This window comes from Pteropus vampyrus, unplaced genomic scaffold (genome assembly GCF_000151845.1).
Source record: "Pteropus vampyrus isolate Shadow unplaced genomic scaffold, Pvam_2.0 Scaffold185, whole genome shotgun sequence".
NCBI classification, from domain to species: Eukaryota; Metazoa; Chordata; class Mammalia; order Chiroptera; family Pteropodidae; genus Pteropus; species Pteropus vampyrus.
Genome location: NW_011888966.1, coordinates 1285992 through 1307872, shown reverse-complemented (window position 1 = coordinate 1307872; position 21881 = coordinate 1285992). Strand labels below are relative to the sequence as shown.

The window sequence follows — 21881 nt, the reverse complement described above, 5'->3', positions numbered from 1 at the left end:
TGTTTAGTTGTTTACCTGCTTTTTGTCTGCCTACTCTGTTTGTCTACCTTTCTCATTTCACCAGGGAAAGAATTTTGCCCCTTTTGTTCATTGCTGTAACCCCAGGGTTTAGAAAAATGCCTACCATACTTAGAGAAGGCGCTCTGTTAATGTTAACTGAGCGAATGAATGACTTGGGGTTTTCCCTAGCTGGCATCTGATTCCTGGGCTTTGAAACAAAGAGCTTGAACTATGTGGTTTCTAAGGCCCCTTCTGTCTCTGATAATCTTAGGTTCTACGACACAGTCGTTTAGAAGACTTTATATGCCGAAAATACAAGGATGACAATGACTGCGCAAATGCCAGTCAATTAGTAGTGGTATGATTTGTGAGGGGAGTTCCTGGGCTGAGAATTCAGTGGGAAGGAGGGTTGTGGTGGATTTAGTAACATCTGCCTCAGATGCAAGTGAAACTCAAATATTGCTTTCCTTGGTAGAGATGAATATTGCAAGACTGATCTGACCTTATGAAAAGAATCTGAGTGTGCCCTACCCAGACCCGGGTTTTGGAGATTCATCGGTGTCCTTAGAGAATGACATGGAAAAATGCTTTGTGGCTAATGCCTCTTTAGAGATTTTGCTTAATCCTCCAGTGCTAATTCAAGCACAGCATGACAGGTTTCTCTTAATTCCTTTACCCTTCACCTGGTTTGAGACAGCTTCATCCGTGACAATGCTGTTGCCATTTTATTTAATCCCAGTCCAGCTGGAAGAAATCCATAGATACAGAGCATCACACTGAATTTCTGAATCGTGGGAAAGATTCTGCACACTCATTTCTTGCAGAGCTCTCTGAATTGGCTCTATGAAATACATTTCCATTCTCAGAACAGCATGAACTGTGAAAAATCTAGGCTGGCTTGTGTCCCAAGCAAAGCTCATGGTTGGGAAACCTTACGCTGCTACCAGGAAACAGAAAGGTGGATTCTTTTGGATTTAAGACAGTAATTCAAGATTTGACTCCTCTTTCTGACCTCAAGGACCACACCGCCCTATAATGGCCTCCCTGGCTGCCTTAGGGTGGAGTATGGGAGTGTGTGCTTCTCTTGAACTTTCACAGTTTCGAGCCAACCACAGTGTCCTGTATTACTATTATTGATTATCTGTGAGCTGGCCTGAAATCTAGTCTCCCCTGTACCTCCAGTGTTTAGCATAAGACCTGACTCACGGTAAGGCTCCCATTATATTTGTGGAATGGAGATATCCACTGGACTGACTTGGAATTGGATTGTTAAAAAAGCTCAAAGTAGTATATTCTTTTGTTCAATGACCTTGACCCAGGTCTAACCTCGACCAGGCTTCCCTGAAAAGGCAGCAGAGCCGAGGGCAGATTTTGGAGTCACACACACACAAATAACAAGTAACTTTAACCTTGAGTTTCAGTTTCCTTTTCTGGAAAATGGGTGACTGATGGTGTCCATCTCATAGGTTATTGAGAAGATTAAAGTGAGGCGATACAGTAAAGTGCCAGGCACAATGTTTGCTAGCGATTGTGATTATTATATTCGTGAAAGTCTTTTCCTCACTCAAGTTTCTATTTTGGTTTTAATTGTTATCACCTCAAGAGAGCTTTCTTTAAACCTTCCTCCCCAAGCAAAGTCAACACCCCTGTCCCCCACTCCCAGGACCATCCCCCAGTGCTTTGCTCACATCTGCTCCATAGTCCTTAGTAGGCTGAATCTCAGACTTTCTTCTTCACCTGGACCCTGGAGGCTTCCAGGGCAGAAATCCTCTCTGATCGCCTTGCTCCTGCTGAAGGGAAATTGATAAAAATGACTTCATTCTCTTGTCAACAAGAGAATGAGGAGCCCCCTCATCCCACTCCTTACCATGGGCACCTAGGGTTTGGGGTTGTTTTATTGTCTTTGCTCTTCGTTTGTTCACGCATGGTTATCTCTGCCTTGCTTCAGGATGAACATTTCTGTGACTTCGTGGACACACTCACAGAGTACCAGACCAAGAACATCTTGGCTTCCCCCATAATGAATGGGAAGGACGTGGTAGCCATAATCATGGCTGTGAATAAAGTGGGTGGGCCCCACTTCACCAAGAGAGATGAAGAGGTAAGAAGATTTTAGAAACTGCTGGAGTGGCCATGCCAGCACGTCCTCCCAGCTCATGAAGTCCTCTGAACCTTGCTATTTGGCCTGGCCTCGGTTTCCCCACCTGTAAGACAAGGGGGTTAGTCTGATGCTCTCTGAGGGAGGCAGGACAGAGTAATGGTTAAGACATTGGGCTTTGGAGCCAAGAATGTAGGGATGATTGTTCTACTCTGCTAATATCTAGCTGACTTGGACAAGTTACTTAATTTCTGTGAACCTCTGTTTTTTTATCTATGAGAAATAATTACTTGGGGCTTTCCCTATTTTGGCATCTGATTCCTGAGCTTTAAAATATAGTTTTAAAATGGGGATAACTTTACAGTCTCCATCTCTTGGGGTAATTGTGGTGATCAGATAACATATATAAATGACATCACAGGGACTGCAAACAATAAATAGTAACTATTTTTCATTAATACACTCCATCAACATCCTACATTCTGTGAGTTTTATACTCTTAAAATGTAATATTTTATGAGTTGAGTCAGCTTTCCATAATCTATTTGCTCAAATTGTCTCTGATGAAGCTTTAAAAATATTCAGACATTTGCTGATGGGAGAAGTGGCCACAGAAAGGATTTCTCCTTCTCATCTATTTCCCCTCATGCTCTTTGATTTTCAGATTCTTCTTAAGTACCTAAATTTTGCAAATCTAATCATGAAGGTGTTCCACCTGAGTTACTTGCACAACTGTGAGACCCGGCGTGGCCAGGTAAGGGGGTGGCTCAAGGGACTGGACTAGACACATGCCTTTACTGAAGCATTGGAGTGGTCAGGCTGGAAAGGCAGCCTAGGAATCAGCGTAAAGTGTCTTTGCAGCATCTCCAGTGTTATGAGGTAGTGGATATATGTAAAGTTATATTCCAGAGTTATTACCTGCACGAGTTTTCAAGCTTGGATTTGAATCCCTATTAAGCCATTTATCAGCTCTAAGACCCTGAGCAAATCACTTAGCCTCTCCAAGCTTCAGTCTCCCCATTTGAAAAATGGAGATAATTGTGGTTCCACTCTTAAATGATTATTGTCAATAGTAAATGAAATAATGTGTGTAGAGCACTAATACTTAATCAACGTTCGTTATTATTATTCTCTTTAACAAACTATGAGATAAAACAAATGGAAAGAGTTGCAAGCTGGCCAGTTACTTCACCTCCTTGAACCTCAGTTTCTCCATCTATAAAAATGGGGATAATTATCTTGTCTCTATCTCAGGGTTGCTGTGAGGATTAAATGAGATAAACTCTAGAAAGCTTCACCAAGACAAGGGGGTTGCTATTATTCTCTCGCTAGTGAGTTCTGCTTTGTGCCTCAAAAACTTTGACGATGTTTTTGTGTTTTTTCAGATACTGCTGTGGTCTGGCAGCAAAGTCTTTGAAGAGCTTACGGACATAGAGAGACAGTTCCACAAAGCCCTGTACACGGTCCGAGCCTTCCTCAACTGCGACAGATACTCCGTGGGGCTCTTAGACATGACCAAGCAAAAGGTGAGAAAGGAGCGTAGCTCTCCAAGAGCAGGTTACATACACGCTGAGAGGAGCCCAGGCTTGTTTTGCCCATTTAGTTGCACAGGGTTGAGGCTAGGAGGATGTGGATAGTTGTGAAAAGTTTTTCATAGTTTTATACTTTAAAAGAGAAAAGCCGATATAGGGCAAGGTGAGTACAAACAACCTGTATCTTCCCTAGTCAGCTGGAAAAGAAAGCGCATGTGAGAAGGTTTGATGAGGTGGTGAAGGTGAGTAATAAAGAAGTTTCTTTGTGGGGGAAAGTCCAGAAAGAAGAAAGTTGCCAACTTCAGGAATTCTCAGAAAATGCATTCAGAGGTGGGCAAAAACCTTTCCTATGGTTTGTAGAGCCCAGGGTTGACCCAGGCAAGTGAAGTGGAGGCAGATACTTAGGTCTGTTCCATCAAAATGCTCAGGGGCTGGATTTGCCCCAAATGCATTGGTTAGGGAGGCAAAGCCTGAGAAAGTCTCTAGCTCTGTTTGTTAGCTAGGTTTTCCTAAACTAACACTCTCATTGCTCTTGCTCTATCTCTGCTCCTGAGGCTAATCATTTTCTGCCTTGGAATAGATTTCTAGAGTTACCTAGAGTTGTGATTTCCTATCCCAAAGACCCAAGGTCAAGGATTCCTGTCAGTTTCATTTTGTACACCTTGTCATGCTGAGTGTGGTGCCCAGACCAATGGAGACCCTCCAGATATTTGGTTGAATGACTACGTGAATTACAAGATCTGGGGTTGGAAAAGACCTTAGATCTAGCGCAGACTCCCAAATTTCACAGAATCTTCTGAGGAACTGTTTAAAAATTGCTGGGCTACATTTCCTGATTATCTGCTTTTTATACTTAATGCTTTGTGAATATCTTTCTATGTCAGTATACATGGATTCTGTTTAATAAGTCTTTATGTTGAAATATAACATATACACAGAGAAGAGCACTAATTATGGGTGAATAGTTTAATAATTTATCGTATCCTCATGTAACCATCAATAAGATGAAAAAAATAGAACATTTCTAACCCTTCAAAATCCCCTTCCTTACCCCTTTGCAGTAACTTCTACACACTCCTGTCTGAAAGTAACGACTCTCAGACCTTTAATGCCATGTTAGTTTTGCCTACCTTTGACGTCCATATGAATGGAATCACACAAATACGTGCTCTTTGGTATCCAGCTTCTTTTGATCATTTTGATTGTAAACTCCGTCCTTGTTGCTCCACATAACATTTGTTCATTCATTTTCATTCCCTCAGAATGTTCCATTATATTAATAACCTACAAAATATTTATTTTTTCTACTATCGATGGACATCTGAGTTTTCAAGTTTGGGCTATTCTGAATATTGTTATTATGAACACTCTAATACATATCTTTTGGTACACAGTCGAATCCATTTCTTTTAGGCATTTTCCGAGGATTAGAAGTTCTGGGTAACAGTATTCGTAGATATTGCCCATCTGATTTTCAAAATGAATGTACCATTTTATCCTCCTGCCAGCAATGTAGGAGGGGTTCCTCACCAGTTCTTGGTATTGCCAGTCTTATTAATTGTTGTGAGCATGTAGTGTTATCTTTTTGGTTATTAACATGCATTCTCCTAATTACTGATGAGGTTGAACATTTTTTCATGTTTATTGGTCATTTGGATATCTTCTTTTGTGCAGTGCCTGTTCGAGTCTTTTCTCCATTAAAAAAAAAATCTGTTGCCTTTTTGATGTTACTGATTAGTGGGAGTTCTTTACAAATTATGGATATGGGTCCTCCTGTTGAATACACACATTGCAAATATCTTGCCCGACTCTGTGCTTTCTTTCTCTTAATAGTATGTTTTGATGAATGTAAGTTGTGAGTTCTAATGTAGGCCAATTTACCAATCTTTCCCTTTAGGGTTATTGGTGTTTGTGCCCTAAGGTGATGTAAATACTCACTTACGTTAACTTCTAAAAGCTTTATTGTTTTAACTTCTGCATGGAGTTCTACCGTCTACCTGGAATACTTAAAGTGTATAGTGTGAGGTCAGTATTAATTTTTCCATGTGGCTATCCAATTGACCCAGCACTATTTATTGAAAAAAACCTTTTTTTCCTCGTTCTTCTATTAAAAAGACTGCCTTTCCCTATCATACCTCTATCAACAATCAAGTGTCCATATATATGGAGTCTGTTTCTGGACTCTCTATTTCTCCCATTGGTATATTTATCTATTCTTCTGCAATATCATACTGTCTTAATTACATTATCTTTATAAAATGTCTTGATATCATTCACTAGTAAAAAGACCTCTAGGTCTGTTGTTATTATATATTAGACTTTTTCAACATATTTTATGTGTCTTACACACTTGTGTTTTGCATCCTTTTGTATTTTTGTTTTTCAATTTCAATATTTGTTCTTATCTATCTTTCATTAATCACCAATCCTTCAGTTGTGTCTAATTGGCTGTTAAAACTATCTATTGTGTTCTTAATTTCATGTATTTTTCAATCTTAGAAATTCCATTTCATTCTTTTTTTGTAGTTTCCAGTTCTCTGCTAAAATTCTCTATTCTGTATTTGACTTCTTGGACATAATCAGTTATTTTACAGTCTGGGTATGACTCTGTAATATCTGTAGATACCTTCTATGACTCTGTTCCTGTAATCTGCTTCCCTCTTGATTTTTCAGTTAATTCTTATCTTATATATCTATTATTTTTGTTGGAAAACTTTTCAAGGGCTAGTCTATTTTGGTTCACTTTTATACCTAGGGCATAAACCTTTGGGGAGATCTCAGCCAAAAGTCTGGGGTGTTTTCAAAGGTATTCCTACTTGGCAGACCCTAAATTCCAGTTTTGTTCTTCTAGCCCATGAATCTGCTGAAAGCTTTGCTTAGCTTCCTAGCTGCTCCATATCATCTTTGGTATTAACAAGGGATCAAAAGGAAAACTTGAATCCAATGTTGGCCTCACATAGCCAGGCTTCCCTTCTCTGTGGGATCTTGGCCCATCAAGTCCTTGCTGCCTTGCTAGCTCCATGACTCCTTCAAATAAATATTTATACATATATACATACATACACACGGTCTAGATTTTATAGTTATTCTCAGTCAGAGGATTGGTTTGGAACAAACGAATCACCATTAGCCGAAGTAGAAATCCTCTTCCTGTGTTCTTTAGCCCACATGGAGTTATCTCATTCTTTTGAATAGTATGGATATGCCATATTAATTTATTCTTTCTCCTATTGCTGGGCATTTAAATCATTTTTAAGCAGTCTTGCAATTAAAGATGATTCTGCAGCATACAATCATGGAGTTAAATCTCTACATGCTTGAACAGAGAATATCTACATAATAGAGCTGTGGAAGTGGAATTATTGGGACAAAATTTTATTTTGTTTTCCCCAAATTTTCTCTCTAAAGACTGTACTATTTTACACTTGTGTTCACGCTTCATGAGCGTTCCATTTTCCCATGCTCCTACCAATTCTGAATGTCATACATCTTTTTATTTTTCCTATCCAAATGGGCAAAAATTGTTATTGCTTTTTACTTCCGATTGTTTTCTCACTGATTACCAGTGAGGGTAAATATATTTTGTTTGTTTGTAATTTAATTTTTCTTTCTTCATGTATTACCCTGACATATCATTTTTTCCACCTTTAAAATTGAATTGTCTATTTCTTATTAAAATATAAGAGTACTTTATATATGATAAAAGTTGTATATCTGTCACACAGGCTACAACCATAGTTTCCCTTCCTGTGGATCATATTTTAACTTTGTTTATGTCATATAGAAGACTTAAATTTTCTTTTATGGCTTCCGAATTTTGGATTTGTTTAAGAAAGACTTCTCTATCCTCAATATTATAAAGAGAATATAAAATAATATAATGTGTTCTCTTCTAGTGTTTTATTGTTTTGATTACTCTGTATTAATCTTTCATCCATCTTGAAATTATGTATGAGTATGATGTGAGGTAGGAGTAAGTTTGTCCTCCCCACCCCATATTTTCTCAGTGGAACAGTAGTCTACATTTGCTCCACTGTTTTGAAATGCCACAATTTTGATATGCCATTTTATCATGAACCAGAATTCCATATGCTCATGGGTCTATTATTCTCATTTTTGCCTTTAAAATAGCTCCCTAAGTGATTCTGGTACAGTTGGGCCATATACTGACTTTAGGAAGCCTCTGGTTCTAATGTGGTCATCCATTTGATTTTTGCATACTCTTAAAATATTTTGCCAAATATTGCTAAGTCCAGCAATAAACTCTTTCATACTAATTCAGAAAGTAGTATATGAATGAATCCATACAAATGAATGTTTTTTTTTTTTCCAAACCAAAAGAATTTCTGAGTAGTTGAATTCAAAAACCTCCATTTTAAGGTGCTCGGTTTGTACCTTAAATGATCTGCCCCCAGCTGCAGGCAGCTCTATGCCCTCTGTTTCTTTTGAACTCTCTCTCGAAAGGGAAAGTCACATTTCAGCAAAAATATTCTGATTTGGTCATCCCCAAAAGATGGAACAACCTGGCAATTAGAGGCGAGCTGAGCTACCTACAATCACTCTAAAAACCTATACCCACTCCTCCGCCCCGGGTAGCTAAGCTCTTACCTGAGCTACTGACTTTATGAAAGAAATCAATAAAAGCCACTGAATTATACACTTGAACTTGGTGAATTGTATGGCATGTGAATTATATCTCAATTAAGCTGTTTAAAAATCAAAGAAAGAAGAAAAATGAGAAAGAAAGAGAGAGAGAGGAAGGCAGGCATAAACATGCCCCACTTTCCACCCAACCCCTTGCTGACAACTTCTGTTTATTTCTGGAACAATCAATCTTCAGAGACACTCAGTGTTTGACACAGATGACGTCAGCACCAAGTACTTTTCCTTCTCCTGGGCTCCTCTAATATTCGTGTTCTTCCATTTCTGTTTTGGTTCTTACCCCATCTCCCTTACTATAGTTACTCGAGTACTTGATTGTCTCCTCCATGAGACAGTAAGTTCCCCCAAGGCACACACTGTGCCTTATCCATCTCAGTATATCTAGTGTGGCTCAGGTAGGCCTTGAGTTCAGATTTTCACCCAGAATTTCTTCCTTTTGTCAGTAGTCAAGAAAAATCTGAATTTCATGTGACTCCCTTCTCCTTGTTCTCTAGATGATATTAGAATAGGCAAACTGCCATGGCAAACATGTTCAAACAAGAGAGAGACCAAGAACAGGAAAGACTGGCATCCTACCCACCATAACCCAGTGCTAATTGATCACTGTCCCCAAACACCAACAGACGAATGAACAGAGCAGGCACTGGAGGACAGAGGCCTCCTCTGCAGGCCCAGGCTCGACCCACCACAAGCTGTGCAGCTCTGCAAGCAGTAGAACCAAAGGAGAAGTAGCAGGGAAAAGCCCACGCACCATCTCAGTCAGTTTCTTCTCCTGGGCCTGTATGACAGTGCAACGCCCTTGCTGGCCCTTTTCTCTCTTCCCCTGTCTTTGCCAGTTGTCTTAGGCATCATCCTTTCTTCTTGGATCTCAGATATGAATTGATCTGTCCATATTTGGCACTATTGTTTTTTCTTTCTTATCTGGGAAAAATATTTTTTTCCTGATTATGAAAGCAATAAAGTTTACTATGGAAACATTGCTAAATAAATTATAGTCTTATTCTAATCACCCAGAGAAAACCAGTTGTTAATGATTTGTTGAGAATTTTTGAGAGCATTTTCTATGCATAGTTAAACATTGAGATTACATGATCTATAATTTTTTGTCACCTCACATTTTTTACTCATCAGTGTATCATGAACACCTTTTTAATCAATACATAAACATCTGTAGCATCAATGTTATTAGGTGTACCATAATTGACTTAATAAGTCCCCTCTTATTAGACACTTAGGTTGTTTCTAATTTTTTACTATTATAAATGATACTGCAAGGAACATTGCTTTAGCTAAACCTTCAATTATGTATTTTCACGACATGTGATTATTGTTTTTCTCATTCCTAGGAATTTTTTGACGTTTGGCCAGTCCTGATGGGTGAGGCTCCACCTTACACTGGCCCCAGGACTCCAGATGGAAGGGTAGGTCTCTCTCTGGCAGATTCAGTATGATCAAATGTTGAATGAAATGAAAATGTCAGGCACTGTAGACCCTGCTGATGTTTTTTTTATCACTTGAATATTTATCTTCTCTGGGTTGGGTTTTCTCCTTTGAAGTTATGGTAATTCCTTATAATTGTCAAGCCTTGTAATTTGCAAGTGGTTTTTTTTAATGTCTTGCCAGAGTTTCACAGTAACCTGGTGTGGCTGACCAAGAAGGAATCAATATTCTCATTTCACAGAAGAGAAAAAAGCTGAAGAATTCACCCAGTAGTTCAGAATTATAGACAATTAGAGCTAGAAATATCCTTAATATCTAATTGAGAGTATATAAATTGGTAGCCAGAAGGTCAATTCGAGCCAATAGATAAACTTGTTGGCTGCATACATTTACAAATCTATCTTTTTACTTAAAAATTTTTTTTGAATTGGTAGCTTAGCAATTAAAAATCAAGATATTTCCCATAAATATCTATATTCTCGGTTTCTTTTAGAAAGGTAGAAAATCTGTCAAAATTGGACCCACAATCCCGCAGGGTTAATTCAATTGGAGCTGAGTATCGGCTGTCTCTTTGGAATGTGGCCTGAGCTCTCTAGTTTGCCACAGTCTCTCCTCATCACTCCCTCTTGTGTATACTCGGCCCCCTGCTTTTGTTTATGTTTCTATTGGGCCTATAGCACTTGAGTTTGTTATCTCTGGTCTCATACCATTGCTTCATTTTAAAGGTGAAGCACAAACACTTTAGAGAAGCTAAAATGATACAGGTGGGGATGTGATGATGATGCAGGGTAAACAGACTTAGCACTCAAATGGCCTATAGCACCCATAGAATGACTGAATGATCTTAGCTGAGGCCAGACAGGATAAGCAAGCAGCAGAGTCATCCCCTGAATTGAGTTTTAGTCCAGTGCTCTTCCCCACAAGCTCTTTTAGCCTATCCGAAATTTCTGCTAGGAGGCTTGATCCCACCCAGCCCACCTTAACCCTACCCCAAATAAAGGGCTATGTGTGTATGTGTGTATGTGTGTATGATAGACTTTATTTAGTCTTAATTCAAATTCTTGCTTATGAGTTTCATATACACACCTGAAAATATTTTAACCTTGGAATCTACGTGGTCTGCTGTGCTATATCCAAAGTGACCTTTATAACCTGCTGTTGTCCAGTTTCAGACTACTCTTTTACCCACACAATTTTGTGATTGCATTTGGGATGACTGACTCTTCAAGGAGTGTATCATGTGCCACTGTCAAAAACGATTTGGGGACACCTTTCCTTTTGAAGTACAGCTTTTTATGTTGACAGTGCTGACATGTTACCACTGAGTTTTTTCTCCAATTACCATATGAGCTGAACATGTATCTTCTCAAAATTTACAAGAGAGAACTAGAATAGAGATCACCATAGCTTTCAGACACCACCAACTTCAGTTAACTTCAATTTCCTTAGCAACTCTGATATTCAGCTCCCTGAGCTGAGTCTTGAGGTTAGAGGTCACCTCCAACTCCAGGACGGCCAGAGAAATGTTGGGCTCTAACTAATCTGTCTCTTCACCTTCAAGCACCCCAGTCTTTAAAATTGAACTGAACAGGACCTTTTCTCACTGAGTGCCAGCCCAGGAAGAGCTGCCCATCATTTGATCAATTCAAGAAGTTTTGGTTTACTGAGGTGACTAACACACTCATGGTTAAGACTTTTCTTTCCCAAAATCTTCTACCCCTCAGATAGTAAGAGCTCAGTCAGTCCTTGCAAGAGTATGAGGCATTACGTTGTGACAGAAAAGGCCAGAAGGCAAAAGACTTTGGTTTTGGTTGGTTTTTAACTTGTAGGATGAACTTGGTCAAATAACCCCTTGGGTCTCTGACTTTCCCATCTATGGGGCACTGTGACTGAACTCATCTCCAAAGTCCGTTCCAGGTTTAGGACACAGCTAGCTAGTGAGGAAAACATACATAGGCCTGAGCTTGGGCCAGACACAGCATGACAGGATTAGTCAAAAGCGGATCTTCTGGAAGGAGCATGGGCTTGGAGGAAGGAGCATGGGCTTGGAGGAAGAAAGCCTGAGTTCACATCCCTGCTCCACCAGCCAGGTGTGTGGCCTTGGGGAACCTCTCTAAGCCTCACCTTCCTCATCTGTAATGTCTGACCTAGTAGTACCCTGGGAACTAAAGGAAATTACATGTTGATACACAGTAGGCACTCCAGTCTCATGGCTACCTGGCTTGAATCACTCTCTCTGCCAGGAACTTTACCTGGATTATGTCATTCACTCTTCTTCTTCTGTTTGTGAAGGAGGTATCTTCATTTCCCCTCATTTGATAGTTGAGAAGATTGAGGTCTGGAGGGGTCAAATCATTTGCACAAATTCAAACCCCAGATGCTTTCTTTTCTGGTAGCTGGTTACAGTCATGCTTTTCAACATTCCCTTTGCCTTCTAACATCACTCTCACACTTTATCTGCCACATTCACATTAGAAATACAGCTTTTGTCTGGATTTTGACCAATTAACTTCCCCAAATCTTGGGTTTAAAGCTCCGCAATAGCAGCTACACCTCACTTCATCTCCTTTTAAAAATAAAGTGTTGTACATGTGTATTTTAATTATTAAAAAGTTATACAGGCTAATTAGGCTTTTTGGTGAAAAAAAATATATAACACTTATTTTAAAACTAGTATATTTCCATGCACAGTGATTTGGCTAGGGCTGTATTTGTGGCTCTTTCAAAGACCCTTGTGTTACAGCCTTAGCTGCTCTGGTGGAAGGTAACAAAAGTGCTCTTTGGTGGCTCAGTTTTGACTTTCCAAAGGCTGGTGAATTCCTACATTAATATGGCCTTGATGGCAGCTTGACTGAGCTATAGTATATGAAAAAAAGCCCTATTTACCTAAAGCACACTGACCTTTTTGTGCTTTCTGTGAAAGCAAATTGATTCTCCTGTGGGTTTCAAAAAAACATGTTCATTTCTAACCTTTCTAAAAGAGTCTCATGACTACCCCTGGACAGGGCAGCCTGCAGGGCCCACGGAGCCAGCAGCTTGCCTAGGGCTGCAGTCAGCATCCCATGCCCAAAGACAGATGGCCCTAACACAAAGACCCGAAGAAGGTCGAGAAGGTCATAGAAGTTAGCCTCCTCCTCCTCCCAACGTGGAAACTTAGCTCTTCCAAAGCCCCAGCAGATAATTTGGTCTCTTTGCTTTCTAGAACTGCCTACAGGTTACAACTTCACTTCTAAAAAGTGTTCTTAGCACAATTTGTTTATATTTATTGAAAAAGTAACGCATGAGCACAGTGAAAAGCTCACACTGTACAGAAGGGAACAACACAGAAATCCAGCCTCCTGAGACGGGTTAGCAGTCAGGAATGTCTGTGGGTATCCAGATGTTCTTGGATATGTAGATGTATTCGACTACCTCCACCCTCAACAAATGTGATGATTTCATTTTGTGTCTTACTTTTCCCACCTGCCTGTGTTTTGACACCTTCCCTATCAGCACAGATACAACTTCATCGTTCTGGAGACATGCACAATATCCACTGTACACAGTCACTCAATTTGTTTAACTACTCTCCTAACGATGGCCATTACATTGTCTCCAGGCTTTTTAAAGCAGTCTGGCTGAGACCCCCGGATGAGGCAAATGACGCTTTTACCTATGTCTGGGAGTATATCTATAGGATCCGTCACTATAATGTGGAATTACTGGGTCAAAGAATATGTGCATTTTAATCTTTGAGGGATATTCCCTACCATCCAACTACAATCTCAGAATTATAGCTGGGAGGGGCTTTAGGGATTATCCAGTCCAATTTTTAAACATCTCTGATTGTCTTAGAACCCTAGACTTCCACAATGGCTGCCTTGGCCAGAGATGAGGGTCTCTATGTACTCAACTCTGCTGCCATTAGGGCGGTTCTACTTTCATCCGCTTTATATGATTAGATCAAATGCTTTGTTTGGGGAAGGCGTTCTGCTGCTTAACAGCATCAACAAACACCACTGATTTTGCAGCTGGGGGAACTGAGGCCCAAAGAGTACTCATGGTAAAACCAAGAGTAGAGCATGAGTCTTCACACTAGATCTAGTTTCAGCTCCATTTCATCACATGGTAGGGTTCATCTAGTCTCCACTTGGATGCTTCCTATTCGAGGGAGCTCACATCTACCCTGGGCCCGCTAACGTCTTTAGAATAGCTCTAGCTTCTGTCTCCTGTTAAGTTAGAGTGTACTTCTTGGAAGGGTTCAGTCACCGTAGCTGCTGCCAATGCTGGTTGTTGAGGAGCAGAGCCTCTCTCGCATAGGCCTGAAGAAAGTCATGATCTCCTGTCAACCAAATGGACCTTCAGACAACCTTGATTGGGTCAGGAATTTTCTTTGTAGAGTTGCTGAGTCAGGAGGCAGAGTGGGGCCCAGGCGTTTACATTTAAATCTCTAGAGCATTCTCAGAACACCTGTAGTAAAGGAACAGGTTGGTTTTTTTTTGTTTTTGTTTTCGTTTTTAATTTCTAATCCATTTGGACTGGAAATTTTCAAAATGAAAAATAAAAAAACTAAAAAGACATACAAAATATAAGTCTTCCCATTTTTTTTTTATTAGTTTCAACAGATCTAACTTAGTCAAACTGCTATAAAAGCTTCTACATGCCATCTCTCAATGTTTATTTTTATCTCATCAAGGAATGGCCACAAATAGTTTGCAGATAGGTATCAGTCCAGGGACCACACTTTAAATAGTTCTGTTCCAGGTGAGAGTGATGCAGAGAGCAAAACACTGCTTTAAGTTATTAACCTTAAGTGACATAGTAAAACGAACATGGAACATAAAAGTCAAGGTTCTGGTCCTGGCTCACTCTCTTACTGTCCTTTCCTCTCTCTGGGTCTCATTTTTCCCATTTTTTAATGGTTGCTAACTTGCCTGTCACACCTGGGAGTTCAAATAAGGTGATGGAATTTTCCATGGAGCACTACCAGTTAGGAAGTCATGTCATTGGACAGATTTATTCTAAGAGTGAGAACTTTAATGGTGCAAGGAGGTGGGAGGAATGAAAGAGTTGGAAAGCGAGTTAGGAGGCATGAGGCACGATTGAGAAGACAAATCTGGAAGAGCTGACATAGCAAGGAAGGCAGTTGAGTGGTAGGAATGAATGAAAAAGGGCACTGTGTCCATGGAGCTGAGCCCTACATGGAGAATGGCTGGGTTGACAGTGATTCTGAAAGGAACAAGAACTTCCATTTTAACTCCTTTTCTCCCTAAACTCGGCAGCTGCTTTCTCCCTTTCTTCTTGTACTCAAACTCTAGATACCCTTGGAACACTTCCTATCCCTCTTTCCTGCCCTGGATCCCAGCCCCTGTTTGGCTACTGTAGGCTGGGTCTAAGGAGCACACAAAATCCTGAGTTAGCTGAAAACTGAATGGTCTTCAGAGGCAGCTGGAACACAACCTTAGAAATTCAGGCTGGGGCTTCTGAAAAACCCTAGGGGCACGCAGGAAAGAATAAGGCCTGTGTCACAGACACACTCCTTCTGAAGTTCTCTCTCAGATTCTGAAGGTACATATTTCTCTCTTTTGCCTAGGAAATCAACTTTTACAAGGTCATTGACTACATCCTGCATGGCAAAGAAGACATCAAAGTAATCCCGTAAGTCAGATGGCCGTACTTCACTTCAAGTGGACAGGGAATGTCACCCTACCATGTGCCCGAAGGAAAATGAGAGTCAGAATATTTGTAAGCATTGGCCGCCACAGTATATGCCATCTGAATTAATAAAGAGGAAAAATGAATAATAAATGCATGCTTTATCAAACCAAAAGAAGGCAAAATAAAAATTTAGAAAGGACAGAAAGCGTGTGGGAAATGTACAAAGTGAACATTAGATGATATTTAAATCCAAATATATCAGTAACTTCTCTAAATGTAAATCAACTGAACATTCCAATTAAATGACAAAGATTGCCAGGCTGAATAAGTAATTAATCTCTCATATTTCATTGATTCTAAGAAGCACAGTTTTCTACTTCTTGCATTTCCGAAATAGAATCAATGACATTGTATAATTGCTGTCAGCCAGACAGTAGTCAGATATAGTTGTTATTGCCTACCTATGCATGCACTTGGTCATAACCATTCATATAGCTATGTCTTCAGGTGAGTTACATGTGTTAGTTGTATCCATATTGAATTTAATTGTCATATAAAGCAACTTAAAGAGATTATATTATGATGCAGCATTGAAACCAAAAGTTGCTTTGAATGGCACAAAAAGACAGGAAAAAAGTATAAAATATGATAAAAATCTATATCTAAATTCTGAAAGAGCTCTGATGGTATTAATAAAGTAATAATTATAAGTTCAAAGAACATTGCATTACAGATTAATGGGCAACATTTTATCTTTCTCTGTTGCATATGAAAAATAGTTTGTCAAAGAACTCCTAGAGTTCCTAGATATGAAGAAATACTGTATATCCTGTTTACGAGAAATCTATCTACAAGATAAGAATACAGAGAGATCGACAGTAAAAGAATGAAAAAAGATTTACCATGAAAATGCTAATCGAAAGAAAACTGAAGTAACTATAATAGTATCAGATAAAAATAGACATGTCAAAGAGCATTAGTCAAGATAAAGATAGTCACTTTTCGATGGTAAAGGTGTCAATTTGTCTTGATATTACAGGGAGATGTTACAATTATAAATTTGCATACACTTAATAACATAGCCTCAAAAATAAAAGCAAAAGCCGACAGAAATATAAGAAGATATAGACAAATCTATGTTTGCTAATTGATATGAGAAGCAGACTAAAACGAAAAAAAAACAGAATATAGACTATTTGAATAACACAATTAACAAACTTAATTTAATGGATACACATACACACACACACACATATATAAATGCATACATATGTATGTATATATAAATATAACACAGCATCTTATCTCCCAAACTATAAAATATTCCTTCTTTTCAAGCATACATGTGACCATGTATTTACATTACATTAGTTGTTGATATAATGGGCCATAAATGCAAACCTCAATACATTTCAAAAGATTGAAATTATACAGAGAATGTCCTCTGATCGCAATGAAAATATGCTAGAAACCATAAGAAAAGCTAATTAGAAAAATCCCAACATACAACTAGAAAACTGGGAAACATTCTTCTGAAAAAAAAAAATACATCCACAAATAACCCATGGGTAAAAGAATAAATCAAAGGAAATTAGGATATTTTCTGAACGGAAAAATAATGAAGATATTACATATCAAAACCTATGAGAAGAAGTAAAATTGTACTTAAGGTGAAATTTACAGCCTTAAGTGTGTATATTTACATATATATTTGTATATTTATAGTAATATTTATAATCTAAATATAATATTTATAATAGAATAAATATGATGATATTTATAATATATTTTAATAATACATACATATTTATAATAATATGTGTATTTATATACATATTAGAAAAGAATAAAAGCTTAGAAAGTAATGAACTATGTACTCACCTGTATCAGTCAGGGTCCCAACAGAAAATAAGTATCATATTCAAATTAGGATATTTCAAGGAAGGTTTATTACGAAGGAACAAATTACAGAGGGGTGGGTGGAGTGAAAGAAACCACAAGAGAATGTGCTAGTAGTGGTGTTGTTATAAACACTCCTGGGCCCAAAGGTAGTTTCTAGAACCTGGAAGGAGACAGAGTCATGTAGAGTCACTTTAAGAGGAGCATTGCTCTTCAGTCAAAGAACATAGTGAACCCAAAGCAACCTTGCCGGGAGAAACCTAAGGAAATAAATAACCCAACCCATTGCTCTGCCTTCCTCTAGTCTTTGGCCATGTCTCCCCATTGGGCCAAAATCAGCCAGAAGTCAGAAGGCCAGGAGCCCTGTCGATGTAGTCGATACAGATGGGCCTCAGCGGACAGAAAGGAGCAGGTTAGAGAGTGGATCTGCAGGGGCAGACAGAAGCTATTCATCACATTATCTCAATAAATTAATAACAAATGAACAAAAATAAATCCAAAGAAAATAAAGATCGGCCCAGAAATTAGCAAAGTAGAAAAAGGTAAATGATGAGCAAATCTGGCTCCTCAAACAGTAATAAAATTGACAAATTTCTGGCAAGACTGAGCAAGAAAAATAGAGAGAAAAATCAAATCAACTGTATTGGGAATGAAAAGGGAGAATAAATTATAATGACACAGACATTGAAAATATAACAAGAGGATATTATGCCAAAAAATTTAAAACCTAAATGAAATGGGCCAATTGCTAGGAAAATAAAACATACTGAATACAAATCAAGAAGAAATAGAAAACTGTAATAGTCTTATAGCAATAAAATAAACCCAAATCTTCCCACAAAGATACTACAAGCCCAGAGGCCTTCAGCGGTGAGTTCTACTAAATACTTAAGAAAGAAATAATGCAATTTTCATACAAATTATTCAAGAAAAGAAAAAAAAGTGGCTAGTATAAAATTGATATCACAACCTATCAAGGGCTGTATGAAAAAGGAAAATTCAGACCAAGCTCGCTTATGAACCTAGATGCAACTATCCTAAATAAATTTTAGCAAATAATAACTACAAAGGATTATACATCATGATTCAATTAGATTTATTCCAGGAATGCAGGATTGGTTTAACATTTTTAAAAAAATCATTCAATATAATTTGCCACATTAAGAAAAACATGACATAATTTCTTCATAGATGAGAACTTTCTTTATCTTCTAAAAATAATTTTTTTAAATGTCAGAAATACTAAGTATTGACAGAGACATGGAGCAAAGGAGACTCTAATATACCACTGATGGGAGTAAAAATTGGTACAACCTCCTTAGAAAAGAGTTTGGCCTTATCTAGTAAAGTCAAAGATATGCATATCTTATGACCCAGAATTTCTACTCTTCAATATATACCATGTAGAATTGAGAGCACATTTACACCAGACTGGTCATAGCCTCACTGTTTATATGAACATCACACTAAGGGGAAATGTCCACCAATAGTTGAGAGGATAAATTGTGCTAAACAGTCATATGAGGGAAAACTCGAAGTCAATAAAAAGAAAGAATTACATCAACATGAAAAAGAAGCCAAATAAATATACATATTATATGATTCCATCCAAATGAAGTGGAAAAATAGGCAAGATTAAACTATAGGGTACCAGAAAGCCTACTTAGGTGGTAAAACTACATGAAAGCAAAAATATCATTTATAACATCTGAACAATGGTTACCTTTGGGGCTAGGGAGAAAGCTGCCATTGGGAGGGGCAGGTCAGGGGTCTTTAAGGTACAGACAAGGTTGTTCTTGATGTGAGTATGGTTTCACAGATGTTCATTTTCAAATGATTGATGAAGATTTTAATGCATTTTTCTACATGTATATTTTCCCTCATAATAAACAGGTAAAGGATAATAATTCCAAAAATTGTAATATTGCTGTGAAAAATAAATAAGCATGTAAAGTGCCTAATTTAGTGCTTGGTAGGTGATAAGAGCTCACCATAGATGAGTTTCCCCACACTCTCTCTGGTATTAAGCTGACTCTCTCTATATAAGTATTAATAGAGGAAAATGATGGTATCTGTTTTTGCTCAGCAGCCAATAACAATCTGTTGAATGAATGCTGTCTCTTTTCTTGGATAGTCAAACTCAGTATGCAGTCAATAAAATGTAGTTATCATATTGTCTCAGTGTCTAAATTTGGACATTCAGATGCTTAGTCAAGACTTGGGGCTCGTTCAAGTATAGTGAATATAAGTGGGTGTTGGGAGCACCAGAGGGTATAGAGATGGCAAAGACCCAGATTCAAGTTTTTAGTCCAACTGTCCTTACAGCAAAAGTTACCATTTGTCTTTGGTCTCTACAGGAATCCACCTCCTGACCACTGGGCTTTAGCAAGTGGTCTCCCCACTTATGTTGCACAAAATGGCCTGGTAAGTAATACAACCTTGAAAGGGGAGAGTTGAGTCAGGTAGAAGAATGAAAGGATTTCAGATCGAGAGAGTGGAAAAAATGATGAGAAGTGTGGATCTCTAAGAGCCTGATTCTCTCGTTTCTCAATTCACTTCACGGTTGGTTCATTCAAGGAAAAGAACAGAGAATTGACATTTGAGAAAATATGAAGTACACGGAAATAATCTTTAGATGGAAAGGTGCATAGTCTCACTGACAATTAAAGATACTTATACATATGTCAGGGACAAAGTCATGACTGTTTGGTCTTCCAGGCTCACCATGGACTAAGTCCTACCCTCTCATACCAGAGACTTAGCTGCCATTCCCAACCCCTCATCTCTACTACATTTCCAGCCATACCATGTACAGCAGAGCTCAAATGCTCTATCTCCCACCATGCCCCACCCACTCGGGGTCAGCATACCCTATCTCAGAGAGAAGGGTCATGTCTGTTAGCTGCACATCACCTCTATGTTTGAGCCTAGTTACCTCTATGTCATTCCCCAGGCACAGAAACAGAAGGAAGGTTCAGAGGAATCTGGAGACCCAGGAGAGAGCTATCTGCATGGTAGAGTAAAGTGGTCCAATGTTCAGAAAAGGAATCTGGCAATAGACAGCCAGAGCTACAACACTTTTTATTTCTTATTCTGCTTTGGGGTTTATACCCCAAGGAATAATCCCTTTCAAAACAGAACCAAATGCAATTGATTCAAAGATGTTTAGAGTAGCAATATTTACATTAATAAAAAGGAAAAACAGGACACAACCCAAATATGCAACAAGAGGAGGACAAAAAACAGGACACTGTACAACTATTAATAATTATAAATTGTAGCCTTAACTTTTTCAAAGCTTGGAAGTGACTCAGGAGTAAGGCAAATGGCAAGAAGTAATTTATAAGGTAGTTTTTCTGTCCACTAGTCTCAGTTAATAATTCAAAATCATCTTGAGCATGTCTACTAATGAAAAGAATGTGAATGCCTTGGGCAAGGACACAGTGTTTCTGAAATAACACGCAACGCTTCGCCAAGTACTCTACAAGCTTAATTACAGCTCCATTATTCTTATTCACGGTTTTCAGATTTGCAACATCATGAATGCGCCTGCAGAGGACTTTTTTGAATTCCAGGTAAGTCATTTTAAATTTTTTCTCTTAGTCATATGATATTTTTCCCCCCAAAGAGGATTAGAATACATTAGAATCCATCTACTTTATTGAAAAGCAGACTCAGCAAAGTAAAAACATGAGTAGAAAAAGTTCTGTGTGCATGGAAGTGGGGAGAGAGTTAATTTGGTGAATTCCAAGGCCCCATTTGGTTTTAACATTCACATCCTTTGCTTTCTGGCCTCAAGACCCTTGCTCATGCTGTTCTCTGCCCAACCGTCATGTCCTGCCCGAATCCCCTCCGCCCCTCAGTAACAACCTCAACTGCTAGGAAATTTTGATAAAGTTTTAATGTGCTTTACCTGGCTGAATATAATTTCTGCCTCCTTGGGATTTTCATGGAATATTGTTTAGTATTCCATTTGATTTTGTTTGTTTTGTCTTTTTCACAAATGTTTATGGAGGGCATCCTCCACACCAGGCATAAGCACAACACTACACTGGTTACATTGGTGGACTAGACAGGTGTAGTCTTCGTCTCCATGGAGCTCACGATCACATGGAGGAGAGGCATGTGGGGCGCTGGTCAGGAGAAAAGCCAAGGGATGGAAGAGGGAATCTCTCAGGGTGGGCCTGACTTAATCTGGGAGGAATCAAGGAACATGTCCCTGAGAAATTATGTTTGGCAGTAAAGAAAGGAAAGATTTCAAAAAAGAGAGGGCTTGATGGGAGTAACTAAAGTAGGTCAATGAATCTGTATGAGAGACTAAGGAGGAGAGTGGCAGGGGGAGATTCTAGAGAGGCAGACAGAGGCCAGATCACACAGGGCCTGACAGGCCAAACCAAGGAGTTTCTCTTTCTTACTGTATTTCCTTTACTTCATCTTTTATGATCAATCCTTGTCTTTTAAACTACTCCTCTCAGCAAAATATTATCTTCTTTTGGTTGAGGGTTGGATTTTATCTTTCTTGACATCGTCAGCTCTAGGTGTTCTGTTAATATTTGTTGAGTTTTGCATGCTAGGCATAAGAAAAATAGATCATTAGCAATCAGGAAATAATT

At 38.7% G+C, this 21881-nt stretch overlaps 1 protein-coding gene across 1 annotated transcript in view; it reads left to right on the top strand.

Annotated features, from left to right (window-relative positions):
- Window positions 1–21881, top strand: part of PDE6A (phosphodiesterase 6A) — a 78897-nt gene that overhangs the window by 6471 nt on the left and 50545 nt on the right. The window contains exons 2-8 of the mRNA XM_023537290.1: window positions 1949–2101; window positions 2763–2852; window positions 3484–3624; window positions 9639–9713; window positions 15305–15369; window positions 19626–19692; window positions 20796–20843. Of these exons, the coding sequence (XP_023393058.1) occupies window positions 1949–2101; window positions 2763–2852; window positions 3484–3624; window positions 9639–9713; window positions 15305–15369; window positions 19626–19692; window positions 20796–20843 (639 nt within the window). The remainder of the gene's footprint in view (window positions 1–1948; window positions 2102–2762; window positions 2853–3483; window positions 3625–9638; window positions 9714–15304; window positions 15370–19625; window positions 19693–20795; window positions 20844–21881) is intronic.